The 18,770-nt window shown below is 45.6% G+C and overlaps 2 protein-coding genes across 2 annotated transcripts in view; one reads left to right on the plus strand and one right to left on the minus strand.

Annotated features, from left to right (window-relative positions):
- LOC126159967 (protein roadkill-like) overlaps positions 1-14,170 on the plus strand; it is a 43,226-nt gene extending 29,056 nt beyond the window's left edge. The window contains exon 2 of the mRNA XM_049916774.1: positions 13,786-14,170. Within this exon, the coding sequence (XP_049772731.1) occupies positions 13,786-14,170 (385 nt within the window). The remainder of the gene's footprint in view (positions 1-13,785) is intronic.
- The window catches only part of LOC126159966 (uncharacterized), a 491,753-nt gene that overhangs the window by 209,686 nt on the left and 263,297 nt on the right, over positions 1-18,770 (minus strand). The window lies entirely within an intron of this gene.

Below are 18,770 nucleotides of genomic sequence, written 5' to 3' on the forward strand. Positions count from 1 at the left end.
AATGTGATGCTTTCAGTTTATCTTGTTCTCATCGTGACAGCTGGTTAGTCCAAAGACTGTGTTTATGCATACATTTTCTGGGAATTACCTTTTATTTTGAGTAAAGAGGTCCACGGGACAGTTTTAGATTATGCTCCGGTAGCGCCGAAAATAAGCTGTTGCGATCCCGCAGTTGCTATACTCAAATTCCTATGTTTCATGCTGTCCATCCACCCTACACTTTTCGTCAAACTCTTTTTCCGCGCCCCTTATAATGTTGTTGGATGGCAAACCTCGCTCAACCAGCACTGCTTAAATTATTCATTTCTTAGGTGCGTTATGCATTATCACTGAATGACCGCCAACCCGGGCGTCAGCCTGTATTCCGCCAAGCGTCAGCAGCTTGTGGTCTTGCCGTAGTGTTCTCGGTTCCCGCGCTCGGAGTCCCGGGTTTGATTTTCGGCGAGGTCAGGGATTTTCTCTGCTTCGAGACGATGTTGTGTGTCCATCATCATGTCATCATCATTGGCGTCAACTGAAAAGGATTTGCAATACGGCGACCCAACTCCCACGCGGGGGCCTCCCGCCCAACAATGCCAAATGATCGTATCATTTCATTCCGCCATGTCACTAGAAAGCCAGCACACCATCTACAAAATCACGAAACCAGCACCGTACTTGAATAGTGACACATTACTGATTGTGAGCACATTCAGACATTAATCACAAATTCACGTGGTAGTAATGCAGAAGCCGAGTTGACTTTTCCGTTAATTCCCCGTGTAATGCAGCCCACAGACCTTTGTCGCTACCTCAGCGAATGATTGTTGCCGCTAGCGCCGAGGAAAGTTGAAATTTTAAACTCTCCCGCAAGGACCAAAGACACTCTAAAGTTAGTACATACTCACAGCACTGCGTTGGGCGAAGTTCGAACATAATGTACGAGGTAGGACTGGCAGCTTGCATTACCAAATACAATTTTTTCTTCTGTTTGACACAGTTGCACTCAAAGATTTTGATTTGTGGGGGCAATTTCTACATAACATTGTCCATCTCAAACACGTGCCTGCAAACAATTTATAGCTGTTGATGTGATCTTCACAAAATGTTTCATTCCAGAAAATATTAGATGTTTCCCATTAGTGTAAATAACATTGGACTCTGTCGTTGCAAATGCTAATGTATAAAGCAATTAGGGCACGCGTATATAATAGCAATAACTGGTATTTTTATATTTGTACGGATTAGTAACGCTTATTCAGGTTCCAGTAACGTTACTAAGACAACTGGTGTAAGTTTCATCTAAACGTACTTGTTGTACAATACTGAATACGACACTGCAGAGCCCGTGTTATTCCGAATCACAGTGCGAAGTTCCGCTGCATATGCTTGCGTCTCCAATGGAACAGGCACTACGGCGGCTACAGCGTGTGCTCGTACATCTGTACAGGTGAGGCATTTTACCTGCAAGTCGTTTGCCTGATGTCGGCGAGTAAATACGATATTGCGACCGGTCGTGATAAGCGGGAAACACGGCTTCGAGTCCCGGTCCGACACAAACTTTCACTGTCGTCATTCCACTGTTCATCTGACGGTTGTCCGTATTCGCGACTGCGGAAGCGTTTCTCGTATTTCATAGCACCTGTAGTCGCCGCTTCGCCCGTTCCTTCGGAGGTGCACAGGAACTTTGCATCGTAATTCTGAATACCACAGGCACTGTAATAACGCAAGTAAATTCAATGTTAGTGCGTATCTGTAAAGATAAGATTGTGGCGGTAACTCTGTCATTGACGCAAAGTTCCGATTACCCTTCCAGGAAAAAAAGTCAAATGTAAATACAACGCATCGAAAGAAGCAGAGCAATGGGCAATTCCGTTGAGTTTTTAGTACTCAAAGCGACATCAGTGAACCCCTGTATCGTAGATCGTATCTCTGCGTAGCAACGTAAACAGAGATCGCAGTTTGGTTCGCACTGCTAAATAATTTAAAAATATATTTGGATACGGACAGTTGTACTTTGGGCGGTGTCCATTATCGTTCATAGCCTTTCGACAAGCAATTACACAAAAGTTTCGTTTGTCTGGGACCAGAATAGCGGCTTTTCCGGCCGTCCTGAGCGGGCGCGCTGTGGCGCTTCTGTTTGGGTTTTACGACTTTACGTTCAGTCTCCGCGTTACAGTGTTGTGTAAAACTGATTCTGGTGATGCAGCATTTTAGTTTCCTTGTTTTCCCGAGCTGTTAACTGCTGACATGGCAACCACGTTTCCCAGAAAGCTTACCCCAAGATTTGGATTTGACAAAGCAGGCCGTAATGTTCAGCCAAGTTAACTGGAAACTCGTGACTGGATCGTTGACGTTATTGGCGTTACTTCGGACCAGACGCACACTGCTTATTATAACTTGGAGCAATACTGCTTTTTTGTGAAGCTGCTTTCCTCGTTGGTGCTGGAACGGATTTTGCAGAAATTTGAAGGAAAAGCCGAATTCCGCCATCGCGATAATTCGGTGAGTAGAGTTACCATTTCAAATGCTGATGTTGATTATAAACAAGTCAGAGAATTTAATTTGCCCCCTGAGGTAGAAAACTGCTACTTAAAAGACTTATTATCTAAATAAGGTGCCATCAGGCAAATTTGTAATGAACGATGGTCAAGCCAGCATAGATTTGTTCTGTCGATATGCATGTCAAACAGAACATTCCATCTCATATTTTGGTTTGTGGCTACAGAGCGCACGTTATATACAATGGACAGACTTTGATTTGTCACATATGAAAGTGGGCAACTCCGGCAAAACTGTCCAAAAAAAGTGTTTGTATTGCAGAATAATTTACTACAGCGTAAAAGGTTATCACTGGCTGATCTTGTGACCGAAAATGAATGACGGGCGGTCACCTTTCCAGCATTACGGGAAATGTGGACGAAAGGCCACAAAATACTCTTGAAGCATTTCCACCTTTACTCAGGAAAGACACTGCAGACAATCCGGCTGGAAAAAGTAGTATAGCCACTAACAAGAGACGTCGAACTTGTAACGGCAGTAGCACAGATGAAGAAGGTATCAGCCTGTCGCTGAAAGCTGTAGGTGACGTTCAGAAAACAGTACTGGGAACTACTGTTTCAGACAATATTGTCAGCATAGATTCAAACTCTTGAGTCAAGTGCATCAGTAGACAAATCGAACCCGCCACCATCACCGGAACAGGTCAAAGTGACACTACAGCCCCACTCTGTAGCGCTGGACGCGCCAGTAGATGGCAATGCGCTCGTCTTCGTGATGCCACAGCCCCGCGCTGCAGTAGCCGTACGTCGACCAGCGCAGACAGATTCACTCGCAGATGCAACTGAAAGCAAACGTGACGAGGTAGCGAGTGATTGTCAACAACAGGCGACGTCACAGCCCAAATCCCAAGGCGAGGAAGCGGAGTTTTACAGCAATAACACACAAACAGCAAACGAAAGTGATCATAGAAGTGACGGGGCGTTGGAAGAACGTTCGCAAACTGCGTGTGCGCCGCCTTTGGCAGACGAGACGAGATGGTGGGACACGACTGCCCCTCAGATCCACCGACACCGCCCTCAGTGGAAAACTGCTCAGGGGGTGGGCGGAGCAGACATTCGGTGAAGGCCAGAGTCAATGCAAATCGCAAGAAAAGTATAAAGAAAGGTTCTAATGCAAACCGGGACGGTGGTCTCCAGTCAGATTCTCAGGAAGTATCCGGCATGGAGTGGCATCAAATGATAGACTAGCGGGAAAAGAGGTCACTCCCCTAAGTTTGTCATATGATTACCACGCTAAACATTAATAGGATACAGTCGGATGTTAAAATAGCTGCTCTGAAACAGTTTCTGTATGAGTCAGCGACGGATATTGCTTTCCTACAGGAAGTGGTATTCCCACAATTAAATTTGTCCAGTTACGTCGATTTTTACAATATTTCCACTGAAACGAGTGTTGCACGGCCATTTTAGTTAGAGAAGGCATCCCCGTACATGCTGTTGTTGTGGTCTTCAGTCCTGAGACTGGTTTGATGCAGCTCTCCATGCTACCCTATCCTGTGCAAGCTTTTTCATCTCCCAGTACCTACTGCAACCTACATCCTTCTGAATCTGCTTAGTGTATTCATCTCTTGGTCTCCCTCTACGATTTTTACCCTCCACGCTGCCCTCCAATACTAAATTGGTGATCCCTTGATGCCTCAGAACATGTCCTACCAACCGATCCCTTCTTCTAGTCAAGTTGTGCCACAAACTCCTCTTCTCCCCAATCCTATTCAGCACCTCCTCATTAGTCATGTGATCTACCCATCTAATCTTCAGCATTCTTCTGTAGCACCACATTTCGAAAGCTTCTATTCTCTTCTTGTTCAAACTATTTATCGTCCATGTTTCACTTCCATACATGGCTACACTCCATACGAATACTTTCAGAAATGACTTCCCGACACTTATATCAATACTCGATGTTAACAAATTTCTCTTCTTCAGAAACGCTTTCCTTGCCATTGCCAGCCTACATTTTATATCCTCTCTACTTCGACCATCATCAGTTATTTTGCTCCCCAAATAGCAAAACTCCTTTACTACTTTAAGTGCCTCATTTCCTAATCTAATTCCCTCAGCATCCCCCGACTTAATTAGACTACATTCCATTATCCTTGTTTTGCTTCTGTTGATGTGCATCTTATATCCTCCTTTCAAGACACTGTCCATTCCATTCAACTGCTCTTCCAAGTCCTTTGCTGTCTCTGACAGAATTACAATGTCATCGGCGAACCTCAAAGTTTTTACTTCTTCTCCATGAATTTTAATACCTACTCCGAATTTTTCTTTTGTTTCCTTTACTGCTTGCTCAATATACAGATTGAACAACATCGGGGAGAGGCTACAACCCTGTCTTACTCCCTTCCCAACCACTGCTTCCCTTTCATGTCCCTCGACATCATGTCGAGGGACATGTCCCTGTCCCCGTACATAACGTTGATAAATTAGAATCGGGGTGAGGTATTAGAATAAACGCAGCAGGAGTCACTATAGTCAGTTTATATGCTTCTTCTGGCAGCAGTAATAAAGCTGCGAGAGCCACATTCTTTAATCAAAGCGTAACTTCTTTACTGAGGAAAAACCGCCTCCAACTTAATAGGAGGAAATTTTAATTGTGTATTTAGTCGAAAGGATCAAATCCACAACTTCACTTACTCAAGAGACTTGAGACGTCTCGTTGTTGAAAAAAATAAACAACCTACGGCCGATTTCGCTTTTAAATTCGGATTATAAAATTATAGCTCGAGAAATTAACAAGCACTTTACACCATGCACCGCTGACGTCATAGACCAACAGCGGATTTGTGCTTTCAGAAGGACGATTTTACAAACTGCGGCTTTGTATCGCGATGTCATTGCGCTAGCGCAGGCAAGTAACATAAAATGTGGACTGCTTTTCATAGACTTCCATAACGCTCTTTTCATAGACTTCCATAACGCGTTTGATCAAATTAATCACAAATACCTGATAGAGACAATGCGTCGAATGGACTTCCTGCCAAAAACCATCGACATCCCCGAGAACGTGGCTATGGGCGTTACTGCACAAATCTCCGTTAGCTGTCAACTGACAAAAAAAATTGAAATAAAAAGGGGTGTTACCCAAGGAAGCCCCTTATCCATGCTCCTGTTCGTTATATCGCTGGAACCTCCCCTGAGACAGCCACAGCACAGGCTGACAGGCATTACCATTGAAGGAACAAAGACCGTGGTAGGCGCTTACGCTGACGATGCAGGCGTAATCATCAGAGACCAAACAGATGTGACGCAACTAGAGATGGTACTTGCAAAATACTGTTCCGCATCAGGTGCCGAGGGTAAATGAAAACAAAAGTAAATTTCTAGATATAAAGCGGCTTGCTAACTTGCGCATTGAGTGGGTGAACCATGTTAATGAATGCAAAGCTCTTGGAATAGCATTGACAACTCCCCTTCTAAAAATGATAGCAATAAGTTGGCGGGAGGTGGCAAGAAAAATCAAGGGAGCTTTGATTGAAAACTGTCAACGTAGCATAGACCAGTTCAAGAGAATACTGTTCATCAACACGTATATTTTATCCAAGGCCTACTACATAGCACAGGTTCTCCCCATTCCATCAATGGTGGAGAAGGTGATCATGTCCACTTTAGCAAAGTTCTTGTGGATAGGGGAATTGTTTCGAGTGCCGGTGAAGACAGCAGTTTTGGATCCAAGCAATGGAGTAATGGGTCTGACATAAAGTTTAAAGCGATGGCATTGTATGTTAAACGAACATGGGGCATAATGTGTAATGATCCAGGGTGCACTACAGCAAAACTATAAGACATTGTCAGGCCAGAAAGTGTAGAGCCGCCGATAAATATACAAAAAATAAGTTTTAAGCTAAAACACATTCGGGAGTATAATATTGAACTAAGTTATCCCAGCAAAAAGCTTTTAAACTCCAAAAACGTTACAGCAAAGGCGATTTTAGCTGAAAGACGGAAACATGAAAATATGGAAAATGAATTCGAGAAAATACTTAAATATCAGAATCACAATAAGAAGTATGGTAACATGCGCGAGAGTCCTTATAGGTTGGGCCATGCGGAGGCCTAATCATGCCAGGTTGAAAGCCAGTCACCAGTAAGCTTTCTTACGCGAGAGTGTTTTTTGATGAATGTGCCACTCATCGTGCAAGATCACTGGGCGGCTGAATCTTATTTTATTTCGGCATGAGATGTGCAAAATATCGGTGCTGGACTGAGATTCGAACTCGGATCTCCCTTTTCGTCACGTCTGATGCCTTGGTGTTGATACTTTCCACCGTTCGCCGCGCGGTCTGCGCGGCTGCCCCCGTCAGAGTCCTCCCTGTGGTATGGGCGTGTGTGTCGTCCTTAGCGTAAGTTAGTTTCAAGTTAGATGATGTGGCGGAGGGTACCGTGAGTACCTCTATCGGTTCTCCCTTCTATTCCAGTCTCGTCTTGTTCGTGGAAAGGAGGATTGTCGGTATGCTTCTGTGTGGGCTCTAATCTCTCTGATTTTATCCTTACCGTCTCTTCACGAGACGTAGGAGGGAGCAATATACTGTTTGACTCCTCGGTGAAGGAATGTTCTCAAAACTTCAACAAAAGCCCGTACCGAGCTACTGAGCGTCTCTCCTGCAGAGTCTTCCACTGGAGTTTATCTATCATCTCCGTAACGCTTTCGCGATTACTAAGTGATCCTGTAACGAAGCGCACTGCTCTCCTTTGGATCTTCTCTATCTCTTCTATCAACCCTATCTGGTACGGATCCCACACTGCTGACCAGTATTCGAGCAGTGGGCAAACAAGCGTACTGTAACCTACTTCCTTTGTTTTCGGATTGCGTTTCCTTAGGATTCTTCCAATGAATCTGTCTGGCATCTGCTTTATCGACGATCAACTTTATATGATTATTCTATTTTAAATCACTCCTAATGCGTACTCCCAGATAATTTACGGAATTAACTGCTTCCAGTTCCTGAGTTGCTATATTGTAGCTAAATAATATGGGATCTTTCTTTCTGTGTATTAGCAGCACATTACACTTGTCTACACTGAGATTCGATTGCCATTCCCTACACCATGCATCAATTCGCTGGAGATCCTCCTGCATTTCAGTACAATTTTCCGTCGTTCCAGCCTCTCGATATACCACAGCATCATCCTCAAAAAGCCTCAGTGAACTTCGGATGTCATCCACAAGGCCATTTAAGTATACTGTGAACAGCAACGTTCCTACGACACTCCCCTGCGGCACACCTGAAATCACTCTTACTTCGGAAGACTTCTCTCCATTGAGAACGACATGCTGCGTTCTGTTACCTAGGAACTCTCCAATCCAGTCACACAATTGGTCTGATAGTCCATATGCTCTTACTTTGTTCATTAAACGACTGTGGGGAACTGTATCGAACGCCTTGCGGAAGTCAAGAAACACGGCATCTACCTGGGAACCCGTGTCTATGGCCCTCTGAGTCTCGTGGACGAATTGCGCGAGCTGGGTTTCACATGACCGTCTTTTTCGAAACCCATGCTGATTCCTACAGAGTAGATTTCTAGTCTCCAGAAAAGTCATTATACTCGAACACAATACGTGATCCAAAATTCTACAACTGATCAGCGTTAGAGACATAGGTCTATAGTTCTGCACATCTGTTCGACGTCCCTTCTTGAAAACGGGGATGACCTGGGCTCTTTTCCAATCCTTTGGAACGCTACGCTCTTCTAGAGACCTACAGTACCACGCTGCAAGAAGGGGGGAAGTTCCTTCGCGTACTCTGTGTAAAATCGAACTGGTATCCCATCAGGTCCAGCGGCCTTTCCTCTTTTGAGCGATTTCAATTGTTTCTCTATCCCTCTGTCGTTTATTTCGATATCTACCATTTTGTCATCTGTGCGACAATCTAGAGAAGGAACTACAGTGCATTCTTCCTTTGTGAAACAGGTTTGGAAAAAGAGATTTAGTATTTCGGCCTTTAGTCTGTCATCCTCTGTTTCAGTACCATTTTGGGCCCAGAGTGTCTGGACATTTTGTTTTGATCCACCTACCGCTTTGACACAAGACCAAAATTTCTTAGGATTTTCTCCCAAGTCAGTACATAGAACTTTACTTTCGAATTCATTGAACGCCTCTCGCATGGCCCTCCTCACATTACATTTCGCTTCGCGTAATTTTTGTTTGTCTGCAAGGCGTTGGCTATGTTTGTGTTTGCTGTGAAGTTCCCTTTGTTTCCGCAGCAGTTTTCTAACTCGGTTGTTGTACCACGGTGGCTCTTTCCCATCTGTTACGATCTTGCTTGGCACATACTCATCTAACGCATATTGTACGATGGTTTTGAACTTTGTCCACTGATCCTCAGCACTGTCTGTACTTAAATCAAAACTTTTGTTTTGAGCTATTAGGTACTCTGAAATATGCTTTTTGTCACTTTTGCTAAACAGAGAAATCTTCCTACCTTTATTAATATTTCTATTTACGGCTGAAATCATCGATGCAGTAACCAGTTTATGGTAGTTGATTCCGTGTTCTGCGTTAACTGTTTCAAATAGTTCGGGTCTGTTTGTCACCAGAAGGTCCAATATGTTATCGCCACGAGTCGGTTCTCTGTTTAACTGCTCAAGGTACTTTTCAGATAAAGCACTTAAAAATTTTCACTGGATTCTTTGTCCCTGCCACCCGTTATGAACGTTTGAGTCTCCCAGTCTATATGTGGCAAATTAAAATCTCCACCCAGAACTATAACATCTAAACATTTTCCAAATTATCCTTCAGGTGCTCAGCCACAACAGCTGCTGAGCCAGGGGGCCTACAGAGACATCCAATTACCATGTCTCAGCCTGCTTTAACCGTGACCTTCACCCAAATTATTTCGCATTTCGGATCTCCGTCAATTTCCTTCGATACTATTGCACTTCTTACCGCTATAAACACGCCTCCCCCTTCACTGTCCAGCCTGTCTCTGCGGTATACATTCCAATCTGAGTTTAGAATTTCATTACTGTTTACATCTGGTTTCAGCCAACTTTCTGTCCCTAGTACTATGTGGGCATTGTGACCGTTTATTAATGAGAGCATTTCTGGGACCTTGTTATTGCCCATTGCGTTTTGCCTACTCCTACCTTGTCGCGTCTCAAGAGGGGTCTTGTCGGGCCTAGGGAGGGAATTCTCTAACCTAAAAAACCCACATGTGCGCTCCACACATACTCCGCTACCCTTGTAGCCGCTTCCTGACGCCTGACCTATTCAGGGGGACCCTACATTTCTCCACCCGATAGCGGAGGTCGAGAAATTTGCACCCCAGATCTCCGCAGAAACGTCTGAGCCTCTGGTTTAAGCCTTCCACTCGGCTCCAAACCAGAGGACCGCGATCGGTTCTGGGAACGATACTACAAATAGTTAGCTCTGATTCCACCCCGCGAGCAAGGCTTTCCGCCTTCACCAACTCCGCCAACCGCCTGTACGAACTGAGGATGACCTCTGAACCCAGACGGCAGGAGTCATTGGTGCCGACATGAGCAACAGTTTGCAGTCGGGTGCACCCAGTGCTCTCTATCGCCGCCGGCAGGGCCTCCTCCACATCTCGGGTGAGACCCCCCGGCAAGCAGACAGAGTGAACGCTGGCCTATTTCTCAGACCTTTCCGCTTTTTCCCTAAGCCTAACGTTGGAGCTCCCTCCCCCCGTGTGCCTGCTCGGACCTTGCTGAAGGAGCGGCCACATGTCCACTCACAGGCAGAGCGGGCGATGCCACACGGCCAGCCTCCACATTGACCCTCCGCCTCGTGCGCCGCGGACGCCGCTGAACCCGCCACTCCCCTTGGGGAGAGGGTGGCCCAACCGCGCCCGGTACCCGCGAAGATCTCTCGACAGCAGGGACAGTGGGTGACGCTTGTGTAACACCTGGGGTGTACCTTGCGACGCACCAGACTCCCCACTGCCGCTACACTCCGAGGCAGCAGCCTGAAGACGGCTGACCGCGGCCATCAACAGCCTCAGCTGTTCGCGGACAGTGGCCAGCTCCCCCTGCGTCCATACACAGCAGTCACACATCCTGTCCGTCCTAAGGAATCAATTTACTGTAGAGAGTTAATCAACTTTTAACTAGACTGCTAATTCACTAAAGGCGGCTGATAGCTGACTAAACTGTGGTTACCAGACACTTCTTGTAGAAAACAATAAAAAAGCACTACCTGTCTAAGGACTGTATTGAAAACACTAGCACTGCTGGCACTATGGCTGACTAAAGGGACTCTTGAGATGAGTTATTGTCCTGAATGGTGGTTACAAAATTAATGGTGCGCGTTCTTGCTGGAGAGTGAAAATGATAATGCATGAGGTGACTGGCCCGTATCGAACTACGGTGGGTAGAGGCAGATAAAGTATTCAAACTGTCCGTGAATATAGCGACATGGTAGCTGCGGCACATGTTGTCACGCTCGAGTGCGCCGTAATGTCGCTCGATTTCGGGAATGCTTTCGATAGGGAGAGTCACCAGTGCCTTCTTGAAACAATGACCGTACTGGATTTTCTGCAATATTTTGTCAAGGTAATTGGTATAATGTTGAAGAACAGCAGTTTGCAAGTCATGGTCAGTGAGTGGTCGGCTAACCAGGCAGCTCGCACTCAAAGAGTTGTGTGCGCCGAGGTGGTCCTGTGTGGAGGGCCTCGTTCGCCACTGCCGCTGAGGCCCTGCTAGCCGCTCTGCAGAAACAGCTACGAGGGCTGCACGCACGCACACGCACACGCGCACACACACACACACACACACACACACACACACACACACACATGTCGCCAGAGTATCGTGTGTAGGGCGTACACAGGTGACGGGGTGTCGTGATCTCCGGCGAGAGCGAGTCGCAGAAGGCACTGCAGGTCACCAGCAAATACCAACTTGCATCAGGTTCAAAGCTAAGCAACACTAAAGCACACGTCATGAATGTGGGGTGCGGAATATCTTTGCGAAACACGCGATACCTCAGTCCAAGTTCTGGCTCTGGACTACAGGTCTAACGTAAATCGTACTGCAGCTGCAAACTAAGAAAGTGCTTGCCAGCGTGCCAGTTGGAGTCAAAGAACATAGAGAAGGCTTGACGACATCCAAAGGCCACACTTTGCACATATGTAGATGGTCTCTAAAGTCAACTGTGTGGCACAAGTTTTACCCATAACAGGTGAAACAGCAGCAAGATTTCTGTCAGCTTTGCGCCATTTTGTAACTCGTGGTAATATTTTTAAGATAAAGTTTGACACGTTGACCATCTCGGGCGGAAACGGGGGGGGATTAAATATCGCCGACTTTGGGAGAAAGTGAGAAACTATATTCGTGTGTTCGAGACACGACATGCGGAAGAAGACACACACACGGCCCTCACGCCGCACTTACCAGACGAAATTACTCCCACTGTCTGGAATCCACCCACAGATGTACGGCACGTCGCCAATGGCTTTCATCATTTTGAACAATTTTGATTCCAACTCAGTTATACTCAAACCAGAGTTGGCCGTCGAATATGGTAAAAGTCAAGAACATGTACGTGGAATTAATGAGAAGCAAAAGCGGAAACGTGACTGTACAAAAGTAGCCGCACTACGGCTGGAGGGCCATCTGGACAAACATCGGCACCCCTCACCTACCTACGAGTGTGAAAACTACTCGGTAGAGGGCAGTAAACAGGAAAGTAGCAACCAAAGCGAAACTTGAGGCAGTCCACCTGGGTGGTCGGCAGCACGTGAGGGAATTAAGACCTGACAGCAGGCGAGGTTGGTACGCGCTCAAGTGAAGGACATCTGGTGAGTTATCGGACAATTGTTAGCCACAATAACGCGAACTCTACTCCCAGTAGCTTGCCTTCCAAATTTTTTTTAATCGTAGCGACGTGCCGCGTGAATAAAGGAATGCTGTAAACTGGCTAAGAGGACAGACAACGCACCGCCTGCCAGCAGAGGGAAGCGAGGCGGGCGGGCGCTGGGTGGGTCGCCGCACGCACGCCGGGCACAAGCGGGCCACGGGGCGGCGCGTGCGTCGCTGAGGCGGGAAACTGCGAGAGGAACTTCGCAACATGTTTCAGTACATACAGTTACGTGGTACAGTGTGCAAAGTGAATAGAAAAAGGCGTGAACGCAAGAACATCATAATGTATCGTCCTTAAGCTCTTTTGTGCTAAACGGTGTTTCTTACCGCCTTATTTATTTTTAAGGAAACAGAAATCTAATTTGAAATACACAGGTCAGAAGCACTCTATTTTGTGTTGAAGGAATCTCGGAGGAAAAGCTGGTCCTCACGACAGAACACGTGGTACTTTTTAGTACACTTTATTTCACTTCATTCTGTATGTTAAAACTCCTTTTAACCATAAGGGACTGCGCTGATTTCTGCTGTTCTGCGTTACATTCATCACGAAGCCAACAAAGCACAAGTGTAGCTGTTCTGTGTGTGGAAGTGTGATTCAACGTACACATCTGGCACAGTTCTTCTTCAATAAGGCAAGAAATTTTAAATATCATTTATACTGAAGTAATTAAAGAAAATAGAAATACTATAATTACGCAAGAAAACCAGAATTACACTCTAATACAAGAAGACAAGCCAGATGCTTTGTTGACTGAACCTGTAATGACGCATTATTCAAGACATTGAAATAATGAGAAAAAAAGCGAGTTTTGTTACCTTCATATACATTGATGAAAAGCACTCTAATCATTACAATATCTCCATTAGAACAACATCTGCTGTCTAGCCCATCAAACAACTGCATAAAACATGGAACAAGCACTCCCTACTAAAACATCTCAACACCGACTCGCTACTACCACATCTCAACAAGCACACTCCAGCACGACATCTCGACAAGAACTCTTTACTACGACATCTCAGCAAGCACTGACTACTGCCAGATCTCGACAAGAACTGCCAGTGGAGGCGGCGGAATAAAACTCTTTGGCGCAATCTCTGGCGCTGTGGCTCAGTGTAGCCACCTTTCAACTTGCAGGAATGAGTGTGACAAAATGTGGTAATGAAATTCTTTCAGAGGTTGTATAATGCTATTTGTAATGGACGATGAATGAAGATTTTCTAATGCGGGAGATGGAACAGATTTGCTGTAATTTAATACATACACACAACTGCGCACTGTTTTGTACTGTGGGAGGGGGAATACGGTAGGTTTGTTTCAGGACAGATTTGTATTCGCAGCAGTTGTTTCCTCGTGTGACTGTTTTCCTCGTTCTGTGTGTTGTGTGTTTGCAGCAGAGAGTGGCAGTTTGTGTGTTTTGTGCAGGAGCCTCTCTGCAGAGGAGAGGAACAGGAGGCTGGTCCAGGCGGCTGAGCAGCGGGCAGTGGGGGAGCTGAGGGCGCTGATCGCCGCAGGGGCCGACCTGGGGGCGAGGGGCGGGGGGTGGGGGTGGACCGCCCTGCACTGGGCAGCGTACAGGGGAGACGTCGAGGCGGCGAGGCTGCTGGTGGGGGCGGGGGCGCCGGTGGACGCCAGGGATAGGGATGGGTGGACGCCGCTGCATTACGCGGCACTCCATGGCCGCGCAGAAGTGGCGGCTGCGCTGCTCGTCGCGGGGGCCGACAGGGCGGCCACAACTCCTCGTGGGCAGACAGCGCTGGACATCGCCAGGGAGTGCAACCACAGGCGGCTGGTGGAGATGCTGTCATGAGGCAGACAGTCCAGCGAACTCTGTGCAAAAAAAACAGGAACTGAAAGAGTTTGTACGAGAGCAATATTCATAATTTTTTAAATAAAGATCCAAAAAACTCAATCCCATTGTGACTCACTAATTGCAGGCCTCCTCAAGTAACATACAGCACACACATACTCTAAGGAACGTTGTAGCAAAACCCGGACAACTCCAGATAACAGCAAAATAATTCAGGTAACAACGGACAATCCTTCTGTCAACAAGAATGTCTCGAGTACACTTCCAGACTAAACTTGGCAAAAGTCAACAGTTCACTGTGAACAAACACAACTGCTCTATGATATCTGATCGCTGAAAAGTATTTCACACCACTCTACAAGTTGCTATATCAGCGTCTTGTAATTCGCAACATACCGAGATTACTGCTATATCAGTTCTATCACCAGAATTCTCGCTCCTGATACCAGACTCAATTTACTTCTCCATATTCAGCAAACATTCTACTCTACCGTACCTGTTGTGTTTAATAACAATGACATAGTAGTAGCGGTATTCACACCACATAATGCGACTATCATCTCGAACCATACAGTCAGTCTACATTGAACTAAACACAATCAGACCACAACATGACACGCATACAAAATGTGAAGGAAATCCTCTCTATCTGGTACTGTTGTCTCTACTTGACGTAAAAGATTGCAACGAGCAAAGCAATCCTAGTTGTATTGGAGACAGAACACCGAGGCTCGAGTTTCAGCACACGAAAGCAATTTCGCAGCGACGCACACGAGTCTCCACACTCATCGGTCACAACGGCACAGCTGAGGCGGTGACGCAAGTCGTGCAACTACAGGTAATAAAACTACACTTACCTTCACTCGTACATCGAGTAAATAAGTGTAGTGGAGAGTGTATACGCCTGTCAACTCAGCTGCTGTCACCTCACTTCACTCCCTGCGGCCGCAGCTGACGCAGCTCGCCGCTCCCCGCCAGTCCGTGGCTCCTGCCACAGCTGTCAGCGGCCTCTCTGCTTGTGAGGCGCCAGCAGGCAAACGGCAGAACAGTCCGTGAGGCCGTCACTCACACTTCACTCACAAAGGGTACTGACAAGGCGCAGAAGAAATGCTCGCACACAACATTGCCTTCACGAATCTTTCCAACAGTAAAATTTCCTCTCCGAGACCTTCGCTATTAACGTCTACACTGTAGCAAGATTCATCGTTTCCCACAAGCTCTTGGACTGGAGAATCGTGTTCGCTTACGTAGTTCCACGGGAAACGGAATGTGTCCGTGTTGCGTGTGGCTGCACACGGTACAGTCAAGTTCCCTACAGCTGTGTAATAACGTGGCAAACATTTAGCTGAAAACTGTTCCTCGAGCTATGGTTTAAATCGTCCCCTGATGCTTCATCAACAAAGCGTTTTCTTCTGCCTTGCCGTTTCTCTCCGTCATCAATCATTACATTCAGTTCAGGTGATATTCCAATATTTTCTGCTACTTGGCAACTTCCTGCGTAAATAGTATCCCAACATTTCTCAGCTGATTTAATTCTTCAGCGTGACTCTTATTAATACTACTTGAAATATATGTTTCTCCGGTTTGAAGTACAACTTTACGTACGTTTATTGCAGCTAATAATTTCATATACTTATGAATGCTCCTTAGTTCAATGTGTTGCTCCCGCAGTCCAAGTTATTAGCAAGTTCAACCGCCCATTGTAATCCTGGCCAATTCTCGGCAAATGGATGCATGGCTCCTACCCATACAGACCCTCTCGTTGCCGATATTTTCTTTTAAAACTGTCCGTAGCTGCCACTTTCATTTTAAATGAGTTCCTTAGAAACAGCAGTTGTACTGGAGACAGAGGAGAAACGTCATGGGGAAGTATCGCAGTTAACTCGAGTGATTCTTTTTGCCGCGTCTTCCCCACATGTGGCACATGTAAACTGACGTTTCGTTGCTCTGTGTGCAACTATGACTGCCACATCAGACACAATCTTACACGCCTCCGCCGTGACATTAAACGCTCTTCGTGGAGGTAACAGAGGGCCATGTTGTGCATCTCGCCGAAAGTTCGGCACGCGCCTGACGCCCTCCAGCTGCTGCGGCTCACTGGAACGGTACAGCACGCTACAGCAGAGGGGAAACAGCCCAGAACTCCGTCCCCTTTCCTCGCATCGTCAGACACGCCGCAATTCACTGCTCATATCGCTCAACAACCGGACGCTAAATAGTCTGAAACGTGTTCCTGTTTAAACTCGTGTATGTAAATGTCTGGTTGGTATCTGAGAAATTGGTAAAATTTATGTTGATATGTAAATAGGTTAATCTCAGAGCAGGCCCGCAGAACTGTTCTAAAACTAAATTTTGATCGGAAGTATGTGAAGCACACGCTACACGATGCGAAATCCAGTCGAGGCACCACGTCAAACAATTCGCCTGCGAGAGGCGAGACAGCATGGCGTTTTCGATGAAACTTACAAGTGCTATTTGATTGCAAACAAATGATTCAGGTTAAAATGTTGGCCCTGAATGTTGTTAATGTTTATCTTCAGCCTCGCAAAGAATCACTATACCAGCAGTTTTACGGTAATTACAGAGCAAATGAACACAAAATTTTACGCATCCGACTTTGTGTTAAAACTGTTCCAAACACCCCCCCCCCCCCAAAGCAACACCTGTCTCAGATCATCTACCGATTTGCAACCTCTGAAGTGATGTACTTTCACAGATATATCCCGACAATTACACTATCTGACAGTGGGCAATGGTAATTAAATATGTTGGCCTACCTCTGAGAACGGAAGGTTCGTTTCTTCTGCAACCTATTTAGTATTAGTATAATGACAGAACTGTCAAAAACCAAAAAAGAGGAACTGAAGTTATCGTCTGACAAATGAGAGAAAGGTTCCAAGTATAACTATGCTTCACTAATCCACAACAGCAACACACCCTTCCGTGAATTACTCACAACCACACATGTCAGCACACTCCCTGGTGCGACGCGCTTACATACTACGAGTAAAATACTTAAAACGACTCACCACGCAGGAACTGGAGAATTTATTGTGATTTCGCGTGCTGCGTTGATAGCTACAGTGCTGTGCTATAATGCAAAACACATTGTCCACCTTGGCACCATGATTGTTTACATCGTTTCATATTTTAAATATTTTGTGTTATGTTATTAGTTTTGGGGTAATTTCTACATTTCGTGTTTTTACTGATACGTCTGTGGTTGACAGCCTCCAGCTGGTCCAGCACAATATGTCTCCAGAACTGAGTCTGAATGCAGTGCTGGACGACCCACACCCTACATGAGAAAATAATTACGAAATATTATCAGCCCTGTATATGTTTATTGACAGCTGCACAGTAAAGGCTGATATTAGGAAAAGTATTCTGTTTTTCTCCCATTGCCAGTTATAGAACAGTTCTTACATGTTGCGACAGTCTCTAGGAGACTACAGAACAATCAGGCGAAGAAAGGTTCAACCGTAATTTCGTAACTGTAATGTATTTCAAATGACGCAACGGATATCCAATTGTGCAAAAAATGTCTTAGAGCTGAAGTGGAAAAATAATTAACATAATCGGTGTTGAGCGCACCGCCATCAAAGAAAATGGAAAAATCTACCAAGTAATGGAGCTAAATAACTACAAATATTCCAGAGTTTAGTTTTAGACGTCTTTCCTTTGGCAGATTCTTAAAATACAACGTTGTGTGTATGCCTGTTTTTACCTCTGCAACTGAATGAAGCGCAGAAAACTGGAGGTTGTCCCATAACGAAACTGCGGAACATCATTTCTCAGAGCTTCTATAATTACGTGTTTTGTGATTCTATAATCCGAATTTCGTGTTTGGTGCATTGTAGGAGATCGGCTTCACAACGAAAGATCCCACAAATTTTCACTCTTTTCTCAGATTTTCGTTCGTTTCACGAAGACTATGCGTTTCTGGGAGGTGAAAACCCGCCACAAAATTACAGCAGTCAAACTCTTCTACGAAACGCAACAATCAGGTCTGATTTTGTGACGAGCAATGACGGCGCTAGAGCGCGCTGAAGAACGGCGACTGCCGAAAATTCGGAACGCTCCTTTAACGGCCTTCGTCTTTTGTTCTCTGGTATTACGGCGCACTGCAACGGTACGGCACGCTTCAGCAGAGGGGAAACAGCCCAGAACTCCGTCTGCGTTCATCGCATCACCAAACACAACGGCATTCACAGCATATATGTTGTGATAAAAGTAAAGAGATATCTTTTGAAACGTGTTCGTATTCATTTAAACTCGTCGTTTTAAGTGTGTGGCTGGTATCTGAGAAATTGTTGAAATTTGATACCGAAATGCGTAAATCTCAATACAGTGCAGCAGAACTGTATAAAAATGTATGTGAAGGACACGCTACACGATGCGAAATCCCCTGTAGCCAGTTCGTCAAACAATTTGCCTGCGAGAGAGCAGGCCGTTTTGAATGTAATTTATATACGCAACTAGTCTACAAAACTAATGACTCAGATTAAAATGTTGGCCCTTGATACTGTTAATACTTATCTTAAGACATGGAAACAATGACTGTACCAGAACTGCTTTTGTATTTATAATTCAAATGAAC

The sequence above is a fragment of the Schistocerca cancellata genome, unplaced genomic scaffold (genome assembly GCF_023864275.1).
Source record: "Schistocerca cancellata isolate TAMUIC-IGC-003103 unplaced genomic scaffold, iqSchCanc2.1 HiC_scaffold_1150, whole genome shotgun sequence".
NCBI classification, from domain to species: domain Eukaryota; kingdom Metazoa; phylum Arthropoda; class Insecta; order Orthoptera; family Acrididae; genus Schistocerca; species Schistocerca cancellata.